A 20801-nucleotide genomic window follows, 5' to 3' on the forward strand; every position below is an offset into this window, starting at 1 on the left:
CATAAGCAACACGACGGGTGCCACATGTGGAGCAGGACCTGCTTACTCTTCCGGAGCACCTGAGATCACCACTAGTTTTTGGTGGGGTTCGTGTTGTTTATTCTTTAGTTTTCTATGTTGTGTCATATGTACTATTGTTTTTCTGTTTGTCTTTTTCATTTTTAGCCATGGCGTTGTCAGTTTGTTTTAGATTTATGAGTTTGACTGTCCCTTTGGTATCTTTCGTCCCTCTTTCAAGTAAAATATTCATGTACAAATCTAACAAACTTTCATCGTTTAAAATCAACCAAATATAGTATCATCAACAGTACATCTTGTAATCATTCAAGTCTTTTAAGTTACAGAAAATGGTCATTTCATTTTTTAATAGCATAAATAAACTTTTTCTGATGTCCCATGTAAGAAGTAAAGTATGATAATAGTTTTGACACCTGAAATTTCATTGAAATGACTATATAAAAGAGTCTTTAAAAAGTATACCTATGATTAGTCCTGAATTAACGTGAAGTGGAATAGTATGAATAGTTTTTATCTGTTGAACTTTGGTCTCTAGAGTAAATTTTATTTCTACAAGGAAAATGTAAATCAATTTATTAAATTTTATGCAATCTTTGGTAAAAATCAGACATAAAAAGAGATATTTAGATATGTTGAATAACCTTCAAATCAATATTTATTACTAAAATAATGTAAATAAATCAATATACCAAGCCACATATATTCAATTTGATAAACACATGCATCTTAATGGTTTTAAACATGGTTTATAACTATCAAATAATATCACATTTCTATTTCTGAATAAACTAAATATAAGTTTTCATTTTTGGTCTTTTCTAAGAACTGTTTCAAAAGAATAAAAAAAAGATGTTGGATGGTGCACCAATAAGATGCACTACAACAAAATGAAACTTTAAGACATCTTAAGGAAAGCTAACATTATCAAAAATAGTTATATGTGTAAAGTTTTAAATGACCTTGAGAGTAGACAATTGATGGATGAAATTAAGAAGGCTAAAAGCACTTCAAAAAACTTAACTGTTCATTAATTTCATTGTCTAGAACATTGTAAAAATAAATATAAGACATCAAGTTAACAAGAAGTACTTCATCACAAGAACACCAGCAATAGGAAAAAAATGTATAAGAGCATTATTTTATACTCCATCAATTTTAGGTGGATGTAAAAAAAAATCATTATTTGGACTGGTCTACAATGCATAACAACTATGCATGCCATAATATAAACTATCCAGAAGTCATATCAAAATAACTTTGGTACTGTTACTTTTTTAAAACAAAAAATTCTTGTTAATACCTGCATTTAAACCCTCTGAAATAGCACTTATTCTGTTTATGTTACAGCTTATCATAAAAGTATTAGTATATTTACAATACTTTATGAACAGATAAAATAGAGGGGAATGACAGGCATGGTCAAACATCGTCATAAATACATTCACAAAAACTTCATCAGAATTATAAAACAGCAGATCATCATGCATACAAGATTCTCACACATTCTCAATCACAAAGCCACATTCTAACATATGCATTGTTTACACCAGCACTAATGAGTCTGTAACAAATAAATTAACATGCACCCTTAGATGTACTGACTAACGTGTCACACTGTGCTTCACATTTCTTTCTCAACACTTGTCAGATACTTTAAAACCTCAATAAAGTAGACTTGTACCAAAACTATATACTTAACTTCAAATACAACATTCATGTTTAAAATAAAGGACTTGTGAACAACTGCTACCAATATGTTCTACTATATAATTTTCTATTAGAGTATATCATTTTATAAATCATTATGTGAATCATTTAAAGCATAAGTTATTGACTTTTTATTGAATCATTAAGTATTTCTTAATTCTAATCACTCCTATTTAAATGGTTTCAGACTAAAGTTTGAACAGGCTTAGTGATATGTGCCAATTGTTATATTTCTTGAACAGAATTCTATTGAAAAAAGTGAAGACTCGATCTTAATTCAAATAAATATATGAAATTATCATTATTACCATGTTGTCTTATGAATACAGCATTCAATTCTTCACTTATAATTATTTACTTAAAGATGAAAAGGATGGTAGATTGGTTATATAATCTGTTAGCTGACATTCTTTTAGAAAAATGACATAACAGGCGTATACAGAGGAATTAGAAATACAATATCTACTCAGACACAGATCACTTGTTTCTTTACAGGTTCTCATAAAACAATACTAACTGTTTATAAGTAAATAATCGCAAAAAGATATGTACTCACAAGTTCTATATATTTCAATCAGTTTCAATTTTTTCCCTTTTACAATAAGTGGAATGATTACTATTTTGAAGACATTTAAATTCAGACAAAACGAATTTCATTTCATTTCAAATAGCCTAATTCAAAGGGAATTAAATTTTCTACTTTCCATTATAATTATAATAAGTTGTTTTCTTACATCAGTAAGTTATATCATAATAATTTGAGAATTATAGTAAAGTTGTCCTTCATTAACATTATAAAGACAGGTCAGTAAACAACGTTGAGTATCCTCCTAGTACACATAGAAACAGTGCTGCAACTCCAGAAGAATATCACTTAGGGTGGTTAAGCACAGGCATAACAGCGTATAAAAGTTCAATGAACACATGAGCATTAAAATAATGGACTTATGTTCTGTGTGGGTTAGTTATGTATCTTGATGGCTTTCTCTGAATAAGGAACCTATGAACGTTCACAGGGTTTCCCCTGGGTCAATTATTTTTTTCGCCACCTCTTTCGCCAAAACAATACATTTTTCGCCACTTTATTACTTTTTTAAGTAAATAAACAAGATGGAGGAAAATAAATCGTTATTTCTTTCGCCAAATTCTTTCGCAAATGACGAATTTTTATCGCCACAATTATTATTTTTTCGCAAGTTGCGAAAATGGCGACCGCCAGCGGAAACCCTGACGTTTAGGTGTTTTGTTCACATGATCTAGACCTAACCATGGCCTAGCTTGCATACTTGCTCCTGCAAAAGACAGAAAACATATGTCAGTTGAATGCAAAATTTTGATTCTGCCTACCATGATTTTAGTATAAATTTATAAAAAAAAAACTATTCATCTATTTCCCTCATTTAAATTACAATATTAAGATAAATTAAGTTAGTTAAGAAGAAATTCAAGTTTACTGCAAGATATTTAAAGCTTCTTCAAATAAAGCAGGTGACCGTGCATCTTTTATTATCAAACAATTTACACTTCTCTCAAAGACAGGATAACATCGAATTACTGGTCCTTTTGGGCAGCAGCGGTAACTTTGATATTGCTATAGCAGTTATTCCAATGAATTGATCATGTTTAGTCAAGTTTTACTACCAGAGATTAACTGGCCTAGCACTAAGGTTTTTTTTTAAATCACTGACTGCCTGATCATTTTGCTTTACATAACTGTTTGCACTCCAGTTTGATTTAAAGTTGTTTTTTTTTTTGCTATTCCAAGACTTACCTTGCATTGGATGAGGTTCAAATAGCGAAAGATCTACTTGGACATCATTTTCTTCATCAGAAATATATTCTACTTTTCCCATTACAACAATGGCAAACTTGTACTAAAAAAAAATGAAATAATTGCTAGGTTATATTTATATATTCATAAAATAAAGCAACCTAGCTCCTTATCTCATGTTCATTTTCCATATACAATTCAATAACTCTGGTAGTTTTATTAATATCTGCATCTATGTCATATCATATTAGTTCTATTTTGCCACGATTTTTATCTATAGAAAGCAGCCAATTTATAATGAAATCAGGTATGGACTGACAAGAAAATATATTAACCTCTCTAGTTTGTAACCAGCTACGTCAAGATTTGTTTACTTAATTTTTAGATGACAATAATGTATCAATAAAACAAATAAACTATCTTGCTTAATTTGACAAACTCACCAGACTGCTTATTATCAGGATTATCAAGTAACAAGCTCACAGTAACCAGTATCATTAGAATTTAAAGCTATAAATAAATATGAATTTTGTTCCGCTTTCATGTGTTTTAACTTCATATTTACCCCTCAAATATCTTTAATGCAATTTTAGTAATGCTAAATCAGACCCTTTGCCCACTTCATCCTTTATTAGCAAGAACTAATTTGTCTTTTCGCTGAAAGGGTATTTTTTACCTAATTATGTAGAATATTTTGGTTAGGGCTATTTCATTAAAAATGTGTGTGGAAGGGTAGGAAGGGGAAATTAATTATTGAATGTTGGGCATGGGTCTTTTTTCAGCATGCTTCTATTACAATATTGCAAAATTATCTTTAAAAAATGGTTCTTGGTTTTAGGGATATACTGAAAGTCCCTTCCTACCCTCCCACATACATTGTAATTGAATAGCCTTTACTTAAAATTGGTCATTTCTATATACTTTTTCTACAAAAGTCAAACTTACCTTTTCAAAATCTTTTTCTGTTATTTCTAATTTCTTTTGTATTCTTTCTTTAACTGTTGAAAACTTTTCACCCTTCATAAAAGAAAATAAATGTTAGTATGATATTTGTTAAAATCAAACTTTGAAAAGCTAAATAAGCTTTAGGCTGATAAGAAAGATATATTTCAACACTTAAATCAAAAAAGTTTTAAAACTTTTAATCATTTGTAACATAGCATTATTTTTATACTTTTTATCCTTTATGTGCACATAAAATAACATACCTGTTTGATTTTTAACAGAAATGGTACACCAAATGTAGAATAAAATTCCTAAAAAAATTTTAAAAAATTTAATTTATATCACAATAAAAGCAGAAAATATGCTGTTTTGTTATACCCAGATATCCTTACAATTTGTGAAAACAGTAGATTTAAGTTTACTGTAAGTTGTGAAAATTATACCAAATATCGAACTGACCGGACAAACAACTCATATTTTCTAATTATCCTGTGATGAATAATGGATGTTTATAAAATAAATTGTGTGCCACTGCTCATTCATCATTCTGCCTCTGAAGAAGTTAAGTGAAGAACTGACTGAAACCTATCAGGATATGAATCATCACCAGGCGCTATTAACTCTGTGTTTTAATATATCTGACAAGGGTTATTACATTATGCATAGATTTTAGCAACATATGCAATGGTATTAAACAATAGATATTACCGTAATTGCTATTTCAACACATTAAGTTCCAAACTAGAGGTACTGACATTAAATATAAAATATTTAAATTCTGTTTTTTTTCCAATAGCATCCAATGAAAAAATCTATTACATTTGAAAATCCTTAAAAACATGAAATATGAAATATGCAACAGCATTGATTATGGTATATTCTCTTACGTCTACTGGAAATCACTAATTTTGAGGAATTGGTTGATAGGGGTGCCTACTGATAGATGAAAAAAGAGACAGACAAGGACAGACAAGGTCGTTGCAGTATACTGCCCACTGTAAAAAAAAAATCATTCCAAGTTGAGATTTAGTGAGAATTTCATAGAAATCCATTCACTAATTTGTTCATAATGGATGCAAATAGATGAAAAACAAGAATGTGTCCAAAGTACACGGATGCCCCAATCGCACTTTCATTTTCTATGTTCAGTGGACAGTGAAATTGGGGTCAAAAGTCTAATTTGCCTTTAAAATAAGAAAGATCATATCATAAGGAACATGTGTACTAAGTTTCAAGTTGATTGGACTTCAGCTTCATCAAAAACTACCTTGACCAAAAACTTTAACCTTAAGTGGGATAGATGGGCAGACGGACGGACAAAGGAACAAACGGACGCACAGACCAGAAAACATAATGCCCCTCTACTATTGCAGGTGGGACATAAAAAGATGAACCCAAAATATTAATCCTGTACTTTTCTTGAAGTGTTTTAGTAATAAAACATACACAAACCCATACCTTATGAAAATGTGCTACTGGAATGAGAGTTTCATTGTCTTTCAGAGTAACTTCCTCTTTTGGAATCTCTTCTATACGATATGTCTTTGTAGAGCCACTCATATTTATTGCATCTAATAATGTTTCTTCTTTTTGTATGGAGTAAATTTTATTACTGATAACTTCTAACAACCTATTAAATTGAATAATGTTACATCTTATTAACAAATATTCGAGCAAGTTCAATTAGTCATTTACTACTATAAATGAAACCTGATATAAACATTCCTTTAATCTGTGTATATGTATGCAAAATAGTTTTAACTAGTTATAAATGTTTACTACCATAAGTGAAACCTGATACATAAACATTCCTTTAATCTTTAAATATGTATGCAAAATAGTTTTAACTAGTTATAAATGTTTACTACCATAAGTGAAACCTGATATATAAACATTCCTTTAATCTGTATATATGTATGCAAAATAGTTTTAACTAGTTATAAATGTTTACTACCATGAGTGAAACCTGATATATAAACATTCCTTTAATCTGTGTATATGTATGCTAAATAGTTTTAACTAGTTATAAATGTTTACTACCATAAGTGAAACCTAATATAAACATTTCTTAAAATCTTGTATATAAACTAGTTCTGACTAGTTTGCTATAATTTGATAAACCACACTTTCTATCATGTGAGTTCCTGACATTTCCATTTTAGACAGTGCAATATGCGTTTTCCATATAAATATGAAAACATATTTCACCACTTTGTCCCTTCGACTATGCTATTGATCATATGTTTACAGATAAAAACTATATTAATGAACAGGGTTGTGTGGTAGAATTCAGATCTAACATCTCATTTTATCACGTGAATCCATTTAAACTGCCAACTAAGAAGTAGATTTGTATGGTAGACCACAAAGATGTGGGCCAAATTGTCTATGCATAAATTTGTGGTATATATTTCTGTTAATGCTGGAAGTGAACTTTTATTTTATTCTAAACTATTAAGTTTCCTTATCTCAAAGGTTTTAGATCTCTGTTTACAATAGTTAAATACCTCAGTTTGTCAGAGCCATCTGGTTCTAATTCTACTTGTTTCTTTGCTTCATCAAAAAGGTCTGTTACTTTACCATTCTTACTAGGATATAAAACTAATTCTTTCTAAAATATAAAGTACCCATAATTGATCAACTGTTCAAAATAAAAAAAGTTGGTAGTCAAGTATAGGTAATATTATTTAACTGAACCACGTTTTTATTGGCTACAAAAATTTCTATATTAAATATTTTTTTCATTGCAATTGCCTAAAAATTTACACTTTGCACATATCATGCAATTATTTCAACGCATAATTCATATTACTTGTTATACTCTTTTTTTCTAGATCTTTATGCAGCTCTTAGTTTAACCTTATTCTGTTACAATTAAAATGAAATTTTAAATATATCTTCATCATTTTCTCTTCTTATAATATTAACTTGAGGGGTGAATTGGAATTGATAATGCAATTAAAAATCTGTATCACCCAATTACATAAGAAAATGGTGGGTAAAAACCCCAATTTGTGAATTCTTATCTGGAGCTCTGGATTCCCTATATAAGCAATTAAATTTTTTCTCAAAAAGCAGGGCCCACCTAAATCCGCCTCTGATATCAACCTCTAGATGTCTTTCAATTACATTCAGTTTAGTGTGGGTTGATGTTTGATTGTTGTACATGTTACAATGAGCAAAGCCCATACCGCAGTCAGCTATAAAAGGCCCTGATAAGACTGTAAAACAATTCAAACGAGAAAACTAACATGTCTGTTTAAGGTTACATCATCAAAATATGTAGGGTAGGTAGGTAGGTCGGTATTTTCTTTTTATTATTTTGTCCATTTTATTTTTTTCGCCATGATTTTGAATTGTGTGGTCCGTCTTGCATGGTCGGAGTTGTCCATGGGGCGAGAGTTCCCCTATTTATAATGATTGGATTATTTCTTACGACGGCAATAAAATGGCTTAGGGTGGGTGCTCAAAATAGGATCGGTCAGGTACCCGTAAACAAACATATATTTTTTTGGCCTTACTGAGAGCACAGTCGCTTGAATTTTAGTGATATATGTATGAAAAAAAAATAAAAAAATACTGTTATATGTATAATATATATTATACATATAACAGTATTTTTTTTTAAAAATAGTTCCCTGCATCAAGTAGCTGAAATTGGTCCCTGTCCTGTTGGAATTTTCCCTTGCTCAAAAGGTACACGTGGTTTTGAATCATTCGATCTTCTCGGTGTTTATCCAATTAGCGTGTGTCATGTTGTGTTGTCATATTTTTTTTGAATTGCTCGAGATTTATCGTAACATACATTGAATTAAAACGAAAGTGAATGTCCGATAAAAATATTGAATAGAAGCATGTTTTCAGCTTCTTTTGAATAACTGAGGGAAAGATATGATGATAACAACACTCAGCCAGTGTTTTTAGGAAGCGTCCATCGAACGCATGGGCGTGTTTGCGTACCTGAACGAGAATATTGCTAATAAACACGGGACTTCGTCAAAAACTGAATCAGTTAATTGCCGTTAGAAAATGTGAAAGGCCAAACGATATCAATTATGAAATGATATGTAATTGGAAACCAAAAGTTCTAATAAGGGATAACTTAACCCAGATTTATGTAAATTGAATAAAACAAAAACATTCAAGTATAATTACGAGTTTATATATATACTATTTATTTTCGTTTTACGGTTAATGAGTGAATGCACACACAGGCATTCCTCTCGGAATTTTTATATAAAGGTATATCAGAGAAAAAAAGATCTGAGACGAGTGCCTTGGAATAGACATATCCGTTATTTACAGTTTACATAAGTTGTGAGAAAATACAAAACTGGCAGAAGATTGAAACGGGACACAAATTAAACCTACAATTGCTCGTCAGTGAATTAAGAAAATAAAACAGCTATAGCACATATTATTCAAAGAAAGAAACATATTTAACATGGAAAAACATACGGGGTTGATATTGCCTAAATATTCAATAGTGTGTTGATGAAAAATCCCAATACATTAAGGAGCTTGGTGGTGAAAAACCCAATTTGATATTAACTTGAGGGGTGAATTGGAATTGATAATGCAATTAAAAATCTGTATCACCCAATTACATAAGAAAATGGTGGGTAAAAACCCCAATTTGTGAATTCTTATCTGGAGCTCTGGATTCCCTATATAAGCAATTAAATTTTTTCTCAAAAAGCAGGGCCCACCTAAATCCGCCTCTGATATCAACCTCTAGATGTCTTTCAATTACATTCAGTTTAGTGTGGGTTGATGTTTGATTGTTGTACATGTTACAAAGAGCAAAGCCCATACCGCAGTCAGCTATAAAAGGCCCTGATAAGACTGTAAAACAATTCAAACGAGAAAACTAACATGTCTGTTTAAGGTTACATCATCAAAATATGTAGGGTAGGTAGGTAGGTCGGTATTTTCTTTTTATTATTTTGTCCATTTTATTTTTTTCGCCATGATTTTGAATTGTGTGGTCCGTCTTGCATGGTCGGAGTTGTCCATGGGGCGAGAGTTCCCCTATTTATAATGATTGGATTATTTCTTACGACGGCAATAAAATGGCTTAGGGTGGGTGCTCAAAATAGGATCGGTCAGGTACCCGTAAACAAACATATATTTTTTTGGCCTTACTGAGAGCACAGTCGCTTGAATTTTAGTGATATATGTATGAAAAAAAAATAAAAAAAATACTGTTATATGTATAATATATATTATACATATAACAGTATTTTTTTAATTTTTTTTTCATACATATATCACTAAAATTCAAGTGATATATGTATGAAAAAAAAATAAAAAAAATACTGTTATATGTATAATATATATTATACATATAACAGTATTTTTTTTATTTTTTTTTCATACATATATCACTAAAATTCAAGCGACTGTGCTGAGAGCACCATTGAAATATATACAAATCACGAAAAACTACAAAATCCCAATTTGTGACTAAACCTTGCAAATTGAATTTTCTACTAAAAAAGTGATTTAAAAATCACTTATTTCAGTAAGTCCCTTGCATGACTGAACATGGCAATTTATGAGCTGCCATTTTATCACACCAAAACAGACAGATAAACAAAAATCTGTTATGGGTTTTTTTTGGAAAAAAAAGTTTGTTTCCAGGTTTTGGTGAAAAAAATAATTTGTTTCGGACCCTGAGAAAAAAAATTGTTTGTTTCACCCTAAGCTGCCACTTTGTGTAATGCTAAAACGTTTTGATAATTATTTGGACTAAGCCACCCCCCCCCCCCGAAAATCAAATGGTTGTTGCCTTATCATGACTGACATTAGGGGATGAAATGCATATAGATGTCTATAAACAGCTGATAAAGTCTATTCAATAGTTACTTTTTTGTTCGTTGAAATGTGTGGGATTGTGCAGCACGTGTCATCGTGACATGTGTCCCTTCGCGGCCTTCAGTTTAGATTATACACACTATAGAGAAGAGATTATAAATGCGTACAAACCTGATGTCAAATGAAGATATACGGAATTTAAATAACGTTGATCCTTTAAATGTACGAAACACAAACACATATGACAATTGTTCACATAAAATAGATAGTAAAATTTTCCAAATGAACGTCCATTAAAATTAAGTCTCTGATGAATATTTCCCGCGCAAATGTCATGGAATAGACCAAAACGAATTTTAGGTGTGTGTTGTCATTAAAACATTCGGGTCAATGAAAACAGTTAGATTAAATAGACAATAGACAATTAAATATATAAATATGTTCACTATATTTATATTGGTTTTTCATAAAAGTGACTTTACCAGATTTATTTTTGTGGCAAACAACGGTAAATAGCCTATATCATCTTGACATGACATATGAAAACCCCTTTAGCATAATGGTGTGTGTATGGAATAGTCCATGGAATTGTCCAAACCGATACAGGTGAAATACGTAGAATAATATTGCTGTGTCTATTGTGGACACAGCAATAAAATCAGATTTAAGATCCTTATGAGCCCGTAGTAAAGTAAAAAAAACCTGTAAAAAGCCTTGTTTATTAAGATTTGCTCGATTAACCTTGAAGTGAAGACTAATAAAAATTTGCGTGTATAGTGAACCCCCTAAATAAAATAATACTGTGTTCTAGACCACTTCCCTTTTCGGTGATCTACAGAAATGATTTTTTACTATATAGTAGCCTATATCATCTTGACATGACATATGAAAACCCCTTTAGCATAATGGTGTGTGTATGGAATAGTCCATGGAATTGTCCAAACCGATACAGGTGAAATACGTAGAATAATATTGCTGTGTCTATTGTGGACACAGCAATAAAATCAGATTTAAGATCCTTATGAGCCCGTAGTAAAGTAAAAAAAACCTGTAAAAAGCCTTGTTTATTAAGATTTGCTCGATTAACCTTGAAGTGAAGACTAATAAAAATTTGCGTGTATAGTGAACCCCCTAAATAAAATAATACTGTGTTCTAGACCACTTCCCTTTTCGGTGATCTACAGAAATGATTTTTTACTATATAGTATGTTAAATATTAGTATGGCATAAATCTTACCTCTTCTTTTAACTTGCTGGTAACCCATGTACATTTACACTGTTTCTTGTTCTCTAATTCATTTATTTTTATATTTAACTGCAAAGAAAGAAAATAAATGATGTAATGCTATTAACTGATGCATCCTTTGCTAACAATATGATAATGATACTGGTAGTATCAGCCAAGATAAGTCAAGGCCTGTCCAGTCTCGCTTAGATCTATCATAGAAATATTTCCCATAAATAATTTGTCCATCACAAACTTCAGTTCAATAAAATAGTATAAAAGCATTTCACAAAATAAAACAGGCCATAATTTACATATTCATCAAAGACCCACTATCTACAAAATGAAATCTTTTATTTTGCATACTTACTTGCTGATAATATAATTTTCTAGGTTGCCGTGGTTTAGCATATAATAACAGATCTTTAAGGTTTCCTTCATATGTACATCTAATAGGATTACCAGGTCCTTCCCGATAACTGTAAATATAAAAATACATGTGTCTTAAACTATCTATTTTACAATAGAAATCATCAGTTAAATAAATTGTGTTGTAAGGAGTCAATTCTAGTTAAATTGTTGAAAATGCTAATGGATGTAAATATCGAATTGCTCAGTCAGAATTGCAATGAATATCAAGTAAAGTTTTTGTTACATTTGTAACTCATAATCATTGGGAAAATTTTTACTTAAAAGCTAACAAATCTCAGACAATTGAACCAAGTAATCACATGATCAAAATTGAATAGGTAAGCACACTATAATAAATAGTGCTTCTCTCTGTCCAATAGCAGTGTATAAATGTGATGGCGGTGAATAATGCAGCACAAAAATGGCCTGGGGCGAACACTTTGTTTTGCAATTTTTGGGAGCATGAACTGATTGTCATTACAGCCGAATTAACTGTTTTATCCATACACAATATGACAATGACAAGACATTCATGATTCTTTCTGAATAAATTCATCAAGTATGTGGTATGAAAAACATTAAATCTAAGATTTTAATGTACAACATCTTCACAATTATGAAAAGAGCAAAATTTAAACTTGATTTTTTCACAATGTTAGCTAACTAAATAATTCTTTTTACATCTGAAGGTAAAAAAGAAATCATGAATGTTGTGTCATTATCTGATATTCAGATGCAATCCAACATTTTCTAGTTGTATGCAAATTCTAAACCAACAAAAAAGGCCTATTTGATGTATTTGAACAGTATTTCCCAATATAAAGAATCTTCAACTTTACCTCTGAGGTTCGAAAAACTGTAGTGAATAAGGATCAGTTTGTAAATAAGTTGCAACAGCATTTGCCATCTGTTCATAGTTCATTCTAAGAGACAGATCTAATGAGAATCCTGGGTCATTTGGGATTGCTTTATCACAGAATATCACTTCTATATTATAGTACAAGTCTCTGAAAAATAGAAAATGTACCGGTAATATGAATTAATAGTGAAAACCTTTAAATATCAAAATACTTATGACAAACAATACATTGCATTACACTTTCAAAATATATAAAAAAAAAAGATATACTGTGTGAGTTACTGCTCACTTCTGATATCACTACTATAAGTATTTGTTGAAAAGGGAGTTGATGAGCCATGGATGTTTAAATGTGCCACAAGCTCTTTTCACAGTTCCTAGAATAATGCAATTTATCAAAAAGAAATTCATGGTAGAACAAATAGTGATAAAGTAGTATAAGTCCAACCCCTTCCTCGGCCTTGGGTATAAACATGTGCTAACAATTATGCTATTCCACTCAAGATGGAATGTGACAATGAATTTCAGTCAGTTATTTCTTTTAAGATCATTTGCAAGTTTTAAAAATTTTGTAGTAATGATAAACATATACATCAAGTTGCACAGTGCGTTTCAATATATAAGATGTATCAAATTTGGCAACAGCTCAACTTCGCAGGTTCTCGTAGCAATGTCTTGGAACATTTCTATTAACAACAATTGTACAATACATACTTGAAATAATCCCTAGCAGTAGGAAGGTCATACTGATAGATGTCCAATCCATCTTTTTGAAAGACAATAATATCACCATCCATAACCTCTTCTATAGATTTTTCTATAGGTAAATCATGACTTTCTATCCTCTCTACCATAAATGGTTTTACTTCCTGTAAAAGAACTATATTTAAATACCAGCTCAATCAAAATATTAATTTTTCAACTACTTTTAAATATGACCAATTTTATACACATTCATCTTAACATGTGACCACAGAAATCCAGCTTATGGCGAGTATATAAACTTTTAGAAATTTCAGTATTAAATTTCAATAAACTTTTATATGGTTGAATAAGAACAACAGAATTTATAGGTCAGACTGGCCATTAAAGTGTCCAAAACCACTGTTATCTAACTTAAAATGAATTAATTTAAATCTTATGCTTAACGTTTGAAAGAATACTATGAACTAGAGGCTTTAAAGAGCCTGTGTCGCTCACCTTGGTCTATGTGAATATTAAACAAAGGATTCATGACAAAATTGTGTTTTGGTGATGGTGATGTGTTTGTACATCTTACTTTGCTGAACATTCTTGCTGCTTACAATTATCTCTATCTATAATGAACTTGGCCCAGTAGTTTCAGTGGAAAATGTTAGTTAAAATTTACAAATTTTATGAAAATTGTTAAAAATTGACTATAAAGGACAATAACTCCTCAGGGGTCAATTGACCATTTCCGTCATGTTGACTTATTTGTAAATCTTACTTTGCTTAACATTATTGATGTTTACAGTTTACCTCTATCTATAATAATATTCAAGATAATAACCAAAAACAGCAAAATTTCCTTAAAATTACCAATTCAGGGGCAGCAACCCAACAACGGGTTGTCAGATTCATCTGAAAATTTCAGGGCAGATAGATCTTGACCTGATAAATAATTTTACGCCCCATGTCAGATTTGCTCTAAAGGCTCCGGTTTCAGAGTTATAAGCCAAAATCTACATTTCATCCCTATGTTCTATTTTTAAACATAGCGGCCATCTTGGTTGGTTGGCCGGGTCACCAGACATAATTTTTAAACTAGATACCCCAATGATGATTGTGGCCAAGTTTAGTTTAATTTGGCCCAGTAGTTTCAGAGGAGCAGATTTTTGTAAAAGATGACTAAGATTTACGAAAATGGTTAAAAATTGACTATAAAGGGCAATAACTCCTAAAGGGGTCAATAGACCATTTTGGTTCTGTTGACTTATTTGTAGATCTTACTCTGCTGAACATGTTTGTTGTTTACAGTTTATCTCTTTCTATGATAATATTCAAAATAATAACCAAAAACAGCAAAATTTCCTTAAAATTACCAATTCAGGGACAGCAACTTATCAACGGGTTGTCCGATTCATCTCAAAATTTGAAGGCAGTTAGATTTTGACCTGATTAACAATTTTACCCGATGTTAAATTTGCTCTAAATGCTTTGGTTTTTGAGTTATAAGCCAAAAACTGCATTTTACCCCTATGTTCTATTTTTAGCCATGGCGGCCATGTTTTTTTATGAAATGGGATATTAAAACACAAACTTTATTCTAGATACCCTAGGAATCAATCAGATGAAGGTTGGTTTGAATTGTTTCAGTAGTTTAAGAGGAGAAGATCTTTGAAATAGTTTACGAGGACGACGACGGACGACGACGGACGCCAAGTGATTGCAAAAGCTCACATTTCCTTTTAGGAAAGGTGAGCTGAAAACAGTAAAAGAAGCTGAATGCACAATCATACATTAAAATGCTGTGTTTCTAAAAACAAACTTGTTGAAGTCAAAAACATGATTTTTTATTCAATGTTTGTATTTGTTTTTGTTTTCATTTATAATACACTAGAAGAAGTTCAAATCAAAACATCCATGAAATATGTTGAATGACGCTCTAATGAATATAAATAACAGTAGTATATAATATATTTATTGTTGTAAGAGAATCAATTAAGTGTTTATATTTAGTATGAATCAGACAAGTTACCTCAAACAGCAACAGTGGTGTACCAACAGGAAAGCCTGCTCTCCTACATAAATCAGGTAACAACTCCGCTGTAATAAACAAAATTAGTTGAAATGTAATCTTTTACATATATTGGAAACATTTCATTTAAATGCAGCCCAAATACTTTTTACTCTCATCATTTATCAATTCTTTCTTGAAATTTAAATTCAGAAAACTTGTTTGTTGTCTGTTATATAACAGATAAAAAATCAACTAGGTTTATAAATTACAGATACGGTAAAATATCACATAAAAAGAGAAGATTCTAAGCAATATATGGGTCGTTTTCAAAAAATGTCGAATTTTCAGTACACCCATGCTAACTTTTTTTATTTCTAATGGAAATTTCAGTTGTAATGGTTTAAATGAAAGCTTGTCGGATTTGTGATTCAGAACATTAATAATAAACACACCTTACATCTATTTTGATAAGATTAAACTGCATTTAAGACCCATTTTGGGGGTATTTGTCTGCGTACAGTGTCAGAAAAACACATTTCAAATGATTTTTTTGCGATTTTCTGATCGCCTTGATATCTACAAAAGAGACTTTTTAAGAACGTTAAATATTATTCTAACGAAAATTCGTAGCTTCTATATCACTGTATGTAACATATTATCTACAAACTAAATTGAATCTGCGTACAGGAGGTTCATGTCTTTCCTGTTACCGCTACTTATATCAGCCGTGAAATTAATCTCCCTATGAATATTGAATCAGTCAGTGTTGATTTCAAAAGTGCAAAGTAATCTTTACATTTAAAACGCCTCGTTTCTTGAACGACAGTGTAGAGAAAAGAAATTTCAAGACATTTAGTGAAAAAAATATAGCGTACTTTTTTTTATGTCTATGCTGTTACCACCAATTTTGATTAAATACACCAACAGTATATTTGTAAAAAGTGCAATAACGTGTTGGAAACCAAATTCACAATAGAAAAACATAATCACTTCTCCAAAGGGAGTAGTTATTTCACAACAGCAATCAAAAACGAAGAAATTTGTCTATCCTGTTATGTCTATCCTGTTACTATGGTTGCTATGGTTACAGTAACAGCATAGACAATTGTAGACAAAAACGTCGTTAATTTTTTTATCTTAACATATAGGTGCAAAACGAATGAAATATTTCGTTGTTTGAAGTCATCTTCCGGTTATAACGTCTTAATCTTCCCAATTAAGCATTCGCAGGTGCAATACTGATATCGGTAACAGGATAGACAAAAAGGTAACAGGATAGACTTTTATATAGTAATATATCAGAAACGTACGTTCCTGTTACCAATGAAATATAGAGAAAAGTAAACTAACTTATGAGGGATTTACTTGATGTTGGGTTTATTTGAAAGGGTGAAAAAATGCCGAACAATATAAATTGCTATCTTAGACTTGCATTACTGGTGCTAATTTTTACAACCTTTGAAAACCAATTTTTAGAGGCATTTTTCAGTACAACCTGGAAAATTGGCAAATTATCTATTATATTACAGAATGAATATATATAGAAGTTTATTCTCTTGAAAACCATCTAATTGTCTACGTAAAACAAGCTTAACATTTTATCTTAACCTTTTCTTAATAACCCAAAATTTCTTTTGAAAATGGTAACAGGATAGACAAAATAATGTACCACCGATCAAAAAATGTTATAACATATTCTTGTATGACATCATTAAGATTGCATCTTTTAATATGTTGTTCTTAAAGTACTGTTTGTTATGATTTGCTTATGTAGAGGGTTGTTTGAATAAGTAACTTTTAATAATTTTTTCAATTTCAAAATTCGACATTTTTTGAAAATGACCCATATATCTTATTGTATAAAATTATCAACACTATTTGTAAAATACCTGTTTTAGCTGTTATTGGAACACACGTATGTCCACAAAAGGATATTGTTTTCCTCTTTGGATCATAAAGTTTAAGAAATATCAGAACATCACCTGTAGATTAAAAGATAATCTCAATAAACAAAGAGTTTGTGCATCATATTTCTAGAATATAAATCATAAAAAGATGTTGTATGCACTGACAATCATTTAAAAGTCTAAGTCCCTGAATGCAACTTAATCGTATTTCAAACTGGCATTCAAATATCGATTCATTAGGTCTTTCCACCTTTCCGTGGAAAGACTTATTGCTTTTGTTCTGATTATTAGGTCTTTCCACTTTTCCGTGGAAAGACCTATAGGTTTTGTTCTGATTATTAGGTCTTTCCACCTTTCCGTGGAAAGACCTATTGATTTTGTTGTGATTATTATTATTTTTCTTCTTCCGCCTAAATTTTTTTCTTGCGTAGCTTTGTTGTTTCATAAGATGTCACTTAGATATTTAGAATATAATATGGTATACTTTATACGCTTTAAAAATTTACAACCGCGTAACAAAATACTTTACGTTGTAAGAGTTATCTCCCCAAACACTGTTTTTCTTGTGGCCACTACTCCTTCGCAATCGTAAATGATTACGACAAATTTATTTTACCAAATTGCTCATTTCATCTTAAGGATAAGGATATTCATTTGGACCAAAGCTATATGGAGACTCCATATGAGAGTTATTCCCCCTTTTTCATTTGATGCAAGTGATATGCATTTCTAACTAGTAAACAATAAGTGATAGAGACCTAGGGTCTTCAGATTTGAGGTCCTTGGTCCAAAAAAATGAAAATGAAATCAAGGTCAAAGGTCAAGGTCATATTCTAAATTTTGATTTTGGCTTATTTTCACTTATTTTCAAAGACCGTATGACATATCGACAAATAATTTTTCACAAATTGTTAGTTGCGACATGTCCTTACTTGTATATTTTTGTTGAAAGGGTGCACAGACAATAAATGAGAGTTTTTGCCCATCTTACATTTAGAATTACGCGTAAAGTGATATTACTCATTAACCAAACATATTAAAGACCTAGGGTCATTTGATTTAAGGTCTTTGGTTTGTGACCTTGAAAATCGAGGTCAAGGTCATAGGTTAATAGGACGTTCTAGATTTTGACCTTTGCTTTAAATTCATATTAATACATTATAAAGCCATAGGAACTAACATTTTAAACTGATTTTTCATATTTCAATATCAAAATAGATCGTAACTAGTAGAAAGACCGTCAATTGTTCTCTGAACAATTGGTTTTTAATTAGGTCTTTCCACTTTTCCGTGGAAAGACCTATTGATTTTGTTCTGATTATTATTATTTTTCTTGCGTAGTTTTGTTGTTTCATAAGATGTCGCTTAGATATTTGAAATATGATATTGTATAGTTTATACGCTTTAAAAATTTACAACCGCGTAACAAAATACTTTACGTTGTAAGAGTTATCTCCCCAAACACTGTTTTTCTTGTGGCCACTACTCCTTCGCAACCGTAAAAGATTACGACAAAATTATTTTACCTAATTGCTCGTTACATCATCAGGATTAGGATATTCATTTGGACCGAAGCTTTACGGAAACTCCATATGAGAGTTATTCCCCCTTTTCCATTTGAATTAAGTATTATGCATTTCTAAATGGTAAACCATAATTGATAGAGACCTAGGGTATTTTGATTTGAGATCTTTGGTCCCAAAAAATGAAAATGAGGTCAAGGTCAAAGTTCAAGGTCATATTCTAAATTTTGATTTTGGCTTATTTTCACTTCTTTTCAAATACCGTATGACATATTGACAAATAAATTTTTCATAAATTGTTAGTTGCAACATGTCCTTACTTGTATATTTTGGTTGAAAGGGTGTGCATACATGAAATGGGAGTTTTTGTCCATCTTACATTTAGAATTATGCATAAAGTGATATTACTCATTAACCAAACATGTTAAAGACCTAGGGTCTTTTGATTTAAGGTCCTTGGTTTGTGACCTTGAAATTTAGGTCAAGGTCATAGGTTAATACGACGTTCTAGATTTTGACCTTTGCTTTAAATTCATATAAATACATCATAAAGCCATAGGAACTAATATTTTCAACTGATTTTTCATATTTCAATATCAAAATAGATCTTTACTAGTGGAAAGACCTACAATTGTTCTACCAAATTGCTCGTTACATCTTAAGGATTAGGATATTCATTTGGACCGAAGCTTTACGGAGACTCCATATGAGAGTTATTCCCCATTTTCATTTGAATTAAGTGATATGCATTTCTAAATGGTAAACTATAAGTGATAGAGACCACGGGTCTTTAGATTTCAGGTCCTTGGTCCAAAAAATTGAAAATGAGGTCAAGGTCAAAGGTCAAGGTCATATTCTAAATTTTGATTTTGGCTAATTTTCCCTTATTTTCGAAAACCTTAAAAGATATCGACAAATTATTTTTACTAAATTGTTAGTTGCGACATGTTGTAACTTATAAATTTTGGTTGGAAGGGTGCGTTAACAATAAATGAGAGTTTTCGCCCATCTTATATTTAAAATCATGCCTAAAGTGATATAACTCATTAACCATACATATTACAGACCTAGGGTATTTTTATTTGAGGTCCTTGGTTGGTGACCTTGAAATTGAGGTCAAGGTCAAAGGTAAATAGGAAGTTCTAGATTTTGACCTTTGCTTTAAATTCATATTTATACATTATAAAGTCATAGGAACTGACATTTTTGATTGATTTTTAATATTTTGATAATAAAATAGATCTTTACTTGTGGAAAGACCTTCAATTGTTCTTTGAACAATTGGTTTTTAATTATTATTATTTTTTTTCTTCCGCCTAATTTTTTTCTTACGTAATTTTGTTGTTTCAAAAGATGTCGCTTAGATATTTGGAATATGATATCGTATAGTTTATACGCTTTAAAAGTGACAACCGTGTAATTAAATACTTTGCGTTGTAAGAGTTATCTCCCTAAACACTGTTTTTCTTGTGTCCACTACTCCTTCGCAACCGTAAAAGATTACGACAAATTTATTTTACCAAATTGCTCGTTACATCTTCAGGATTAGGAGTTTAGTTTTGACCGAAGCTATCCGGAGACTCCATATAAGAGTTATTCCCCCTTATGTATTTGATATAAGTAATTTGCATTTCTAACTGGTAAACCATAAGTGATAGAGACCTAGGGTCTTTTCATTTGAGATCCTTGGTCCATAAAAAATAAAATTAGGTCATGGTCAAAGGTCAAGGTCATATTCTAAATTTTTATTTTGGCTTATTATTACTAATTTCAAAATCCTTATAACATATCAACATCTTATTTTCACTAAATTGTTAGTTGCGACATGCCGTTACATATAAATTTTGGTTGAAAGGTGCGTAAACAATAATTAGGAGTTTTCACCCATCTTATATTTAGAATTATGCGTAAAGTGAT

At 30.8% G+C, this 20801-nt stretch overlaps 1 protein-coding gene across 1 annotated transcript in view; it reads right to left on the bottom strand.

Moving 5' to 3' along the window:
• Window positions 1-646: 646 nt before the first annotated feature.
• The window catches only part of LOC139515941 (ubiquitin carboxyl-terminal hydrolase 7-like), a 33256-nt gene continuing 13101 nt past the window's right edge, over window positions 647-20801 (bottom strand). Inside the window, exons 6-17 of the mRNA XM_071305721.1 lie at window positions 17344-17436; window positions 15473-15540; window positions 13468-13622; window positions 12734-12901; window positions 11854-11962; window positions 11496-11573; window positions 6949-7052; window positions 5900-6071; window positions 4705-4752; window positions 4442-4513; window positions 3497-3599; window positions 647-3017 (exon numbers count right to left, since the gene is read on the bottom strand). Of these exons, the coding sequence (XP_071161822.1) occupies window positions 2908-3017; window positions 3497-3599; window positions 4442-4513; window positions 4705-4752; window positions 5900-6071; window positions 6949-7052; window positions 11496-11573; window positions 11854-11962; window positions 12734-12901; window positions 13468-13622; window positions 15473-15540; window positions 17344-17436 (1280 nt within the window). The 3' untranslated portion in view covers window positions 647-2907. The remainder of the gene's footprint in view (window positions 3018-3496; window positions 3600-4441; window positions 4514-4704; window positions 4753-5899; window positions 6072-6948; window positions 7053-11495; window positions 11574-11853; window positions 11963-12733; window positions 12902-13467; window positions 13623-15472; window positions 15541-17343; window positions 17437-20801) is intronic.

This window comes from Mytilus edulis, chromosome 3, assembly GCF_963676685.1.
Source record: "Mytilus edulis chromosome 3, xbMytEdul2.2, whole genome shotgun sequence".
Lineage (NCBI taxonomy): Eukaryota > Metazoa > Mollusca > Bivalvia > Mytilida > Mytilidae > Mytilus > Mytilus edulis.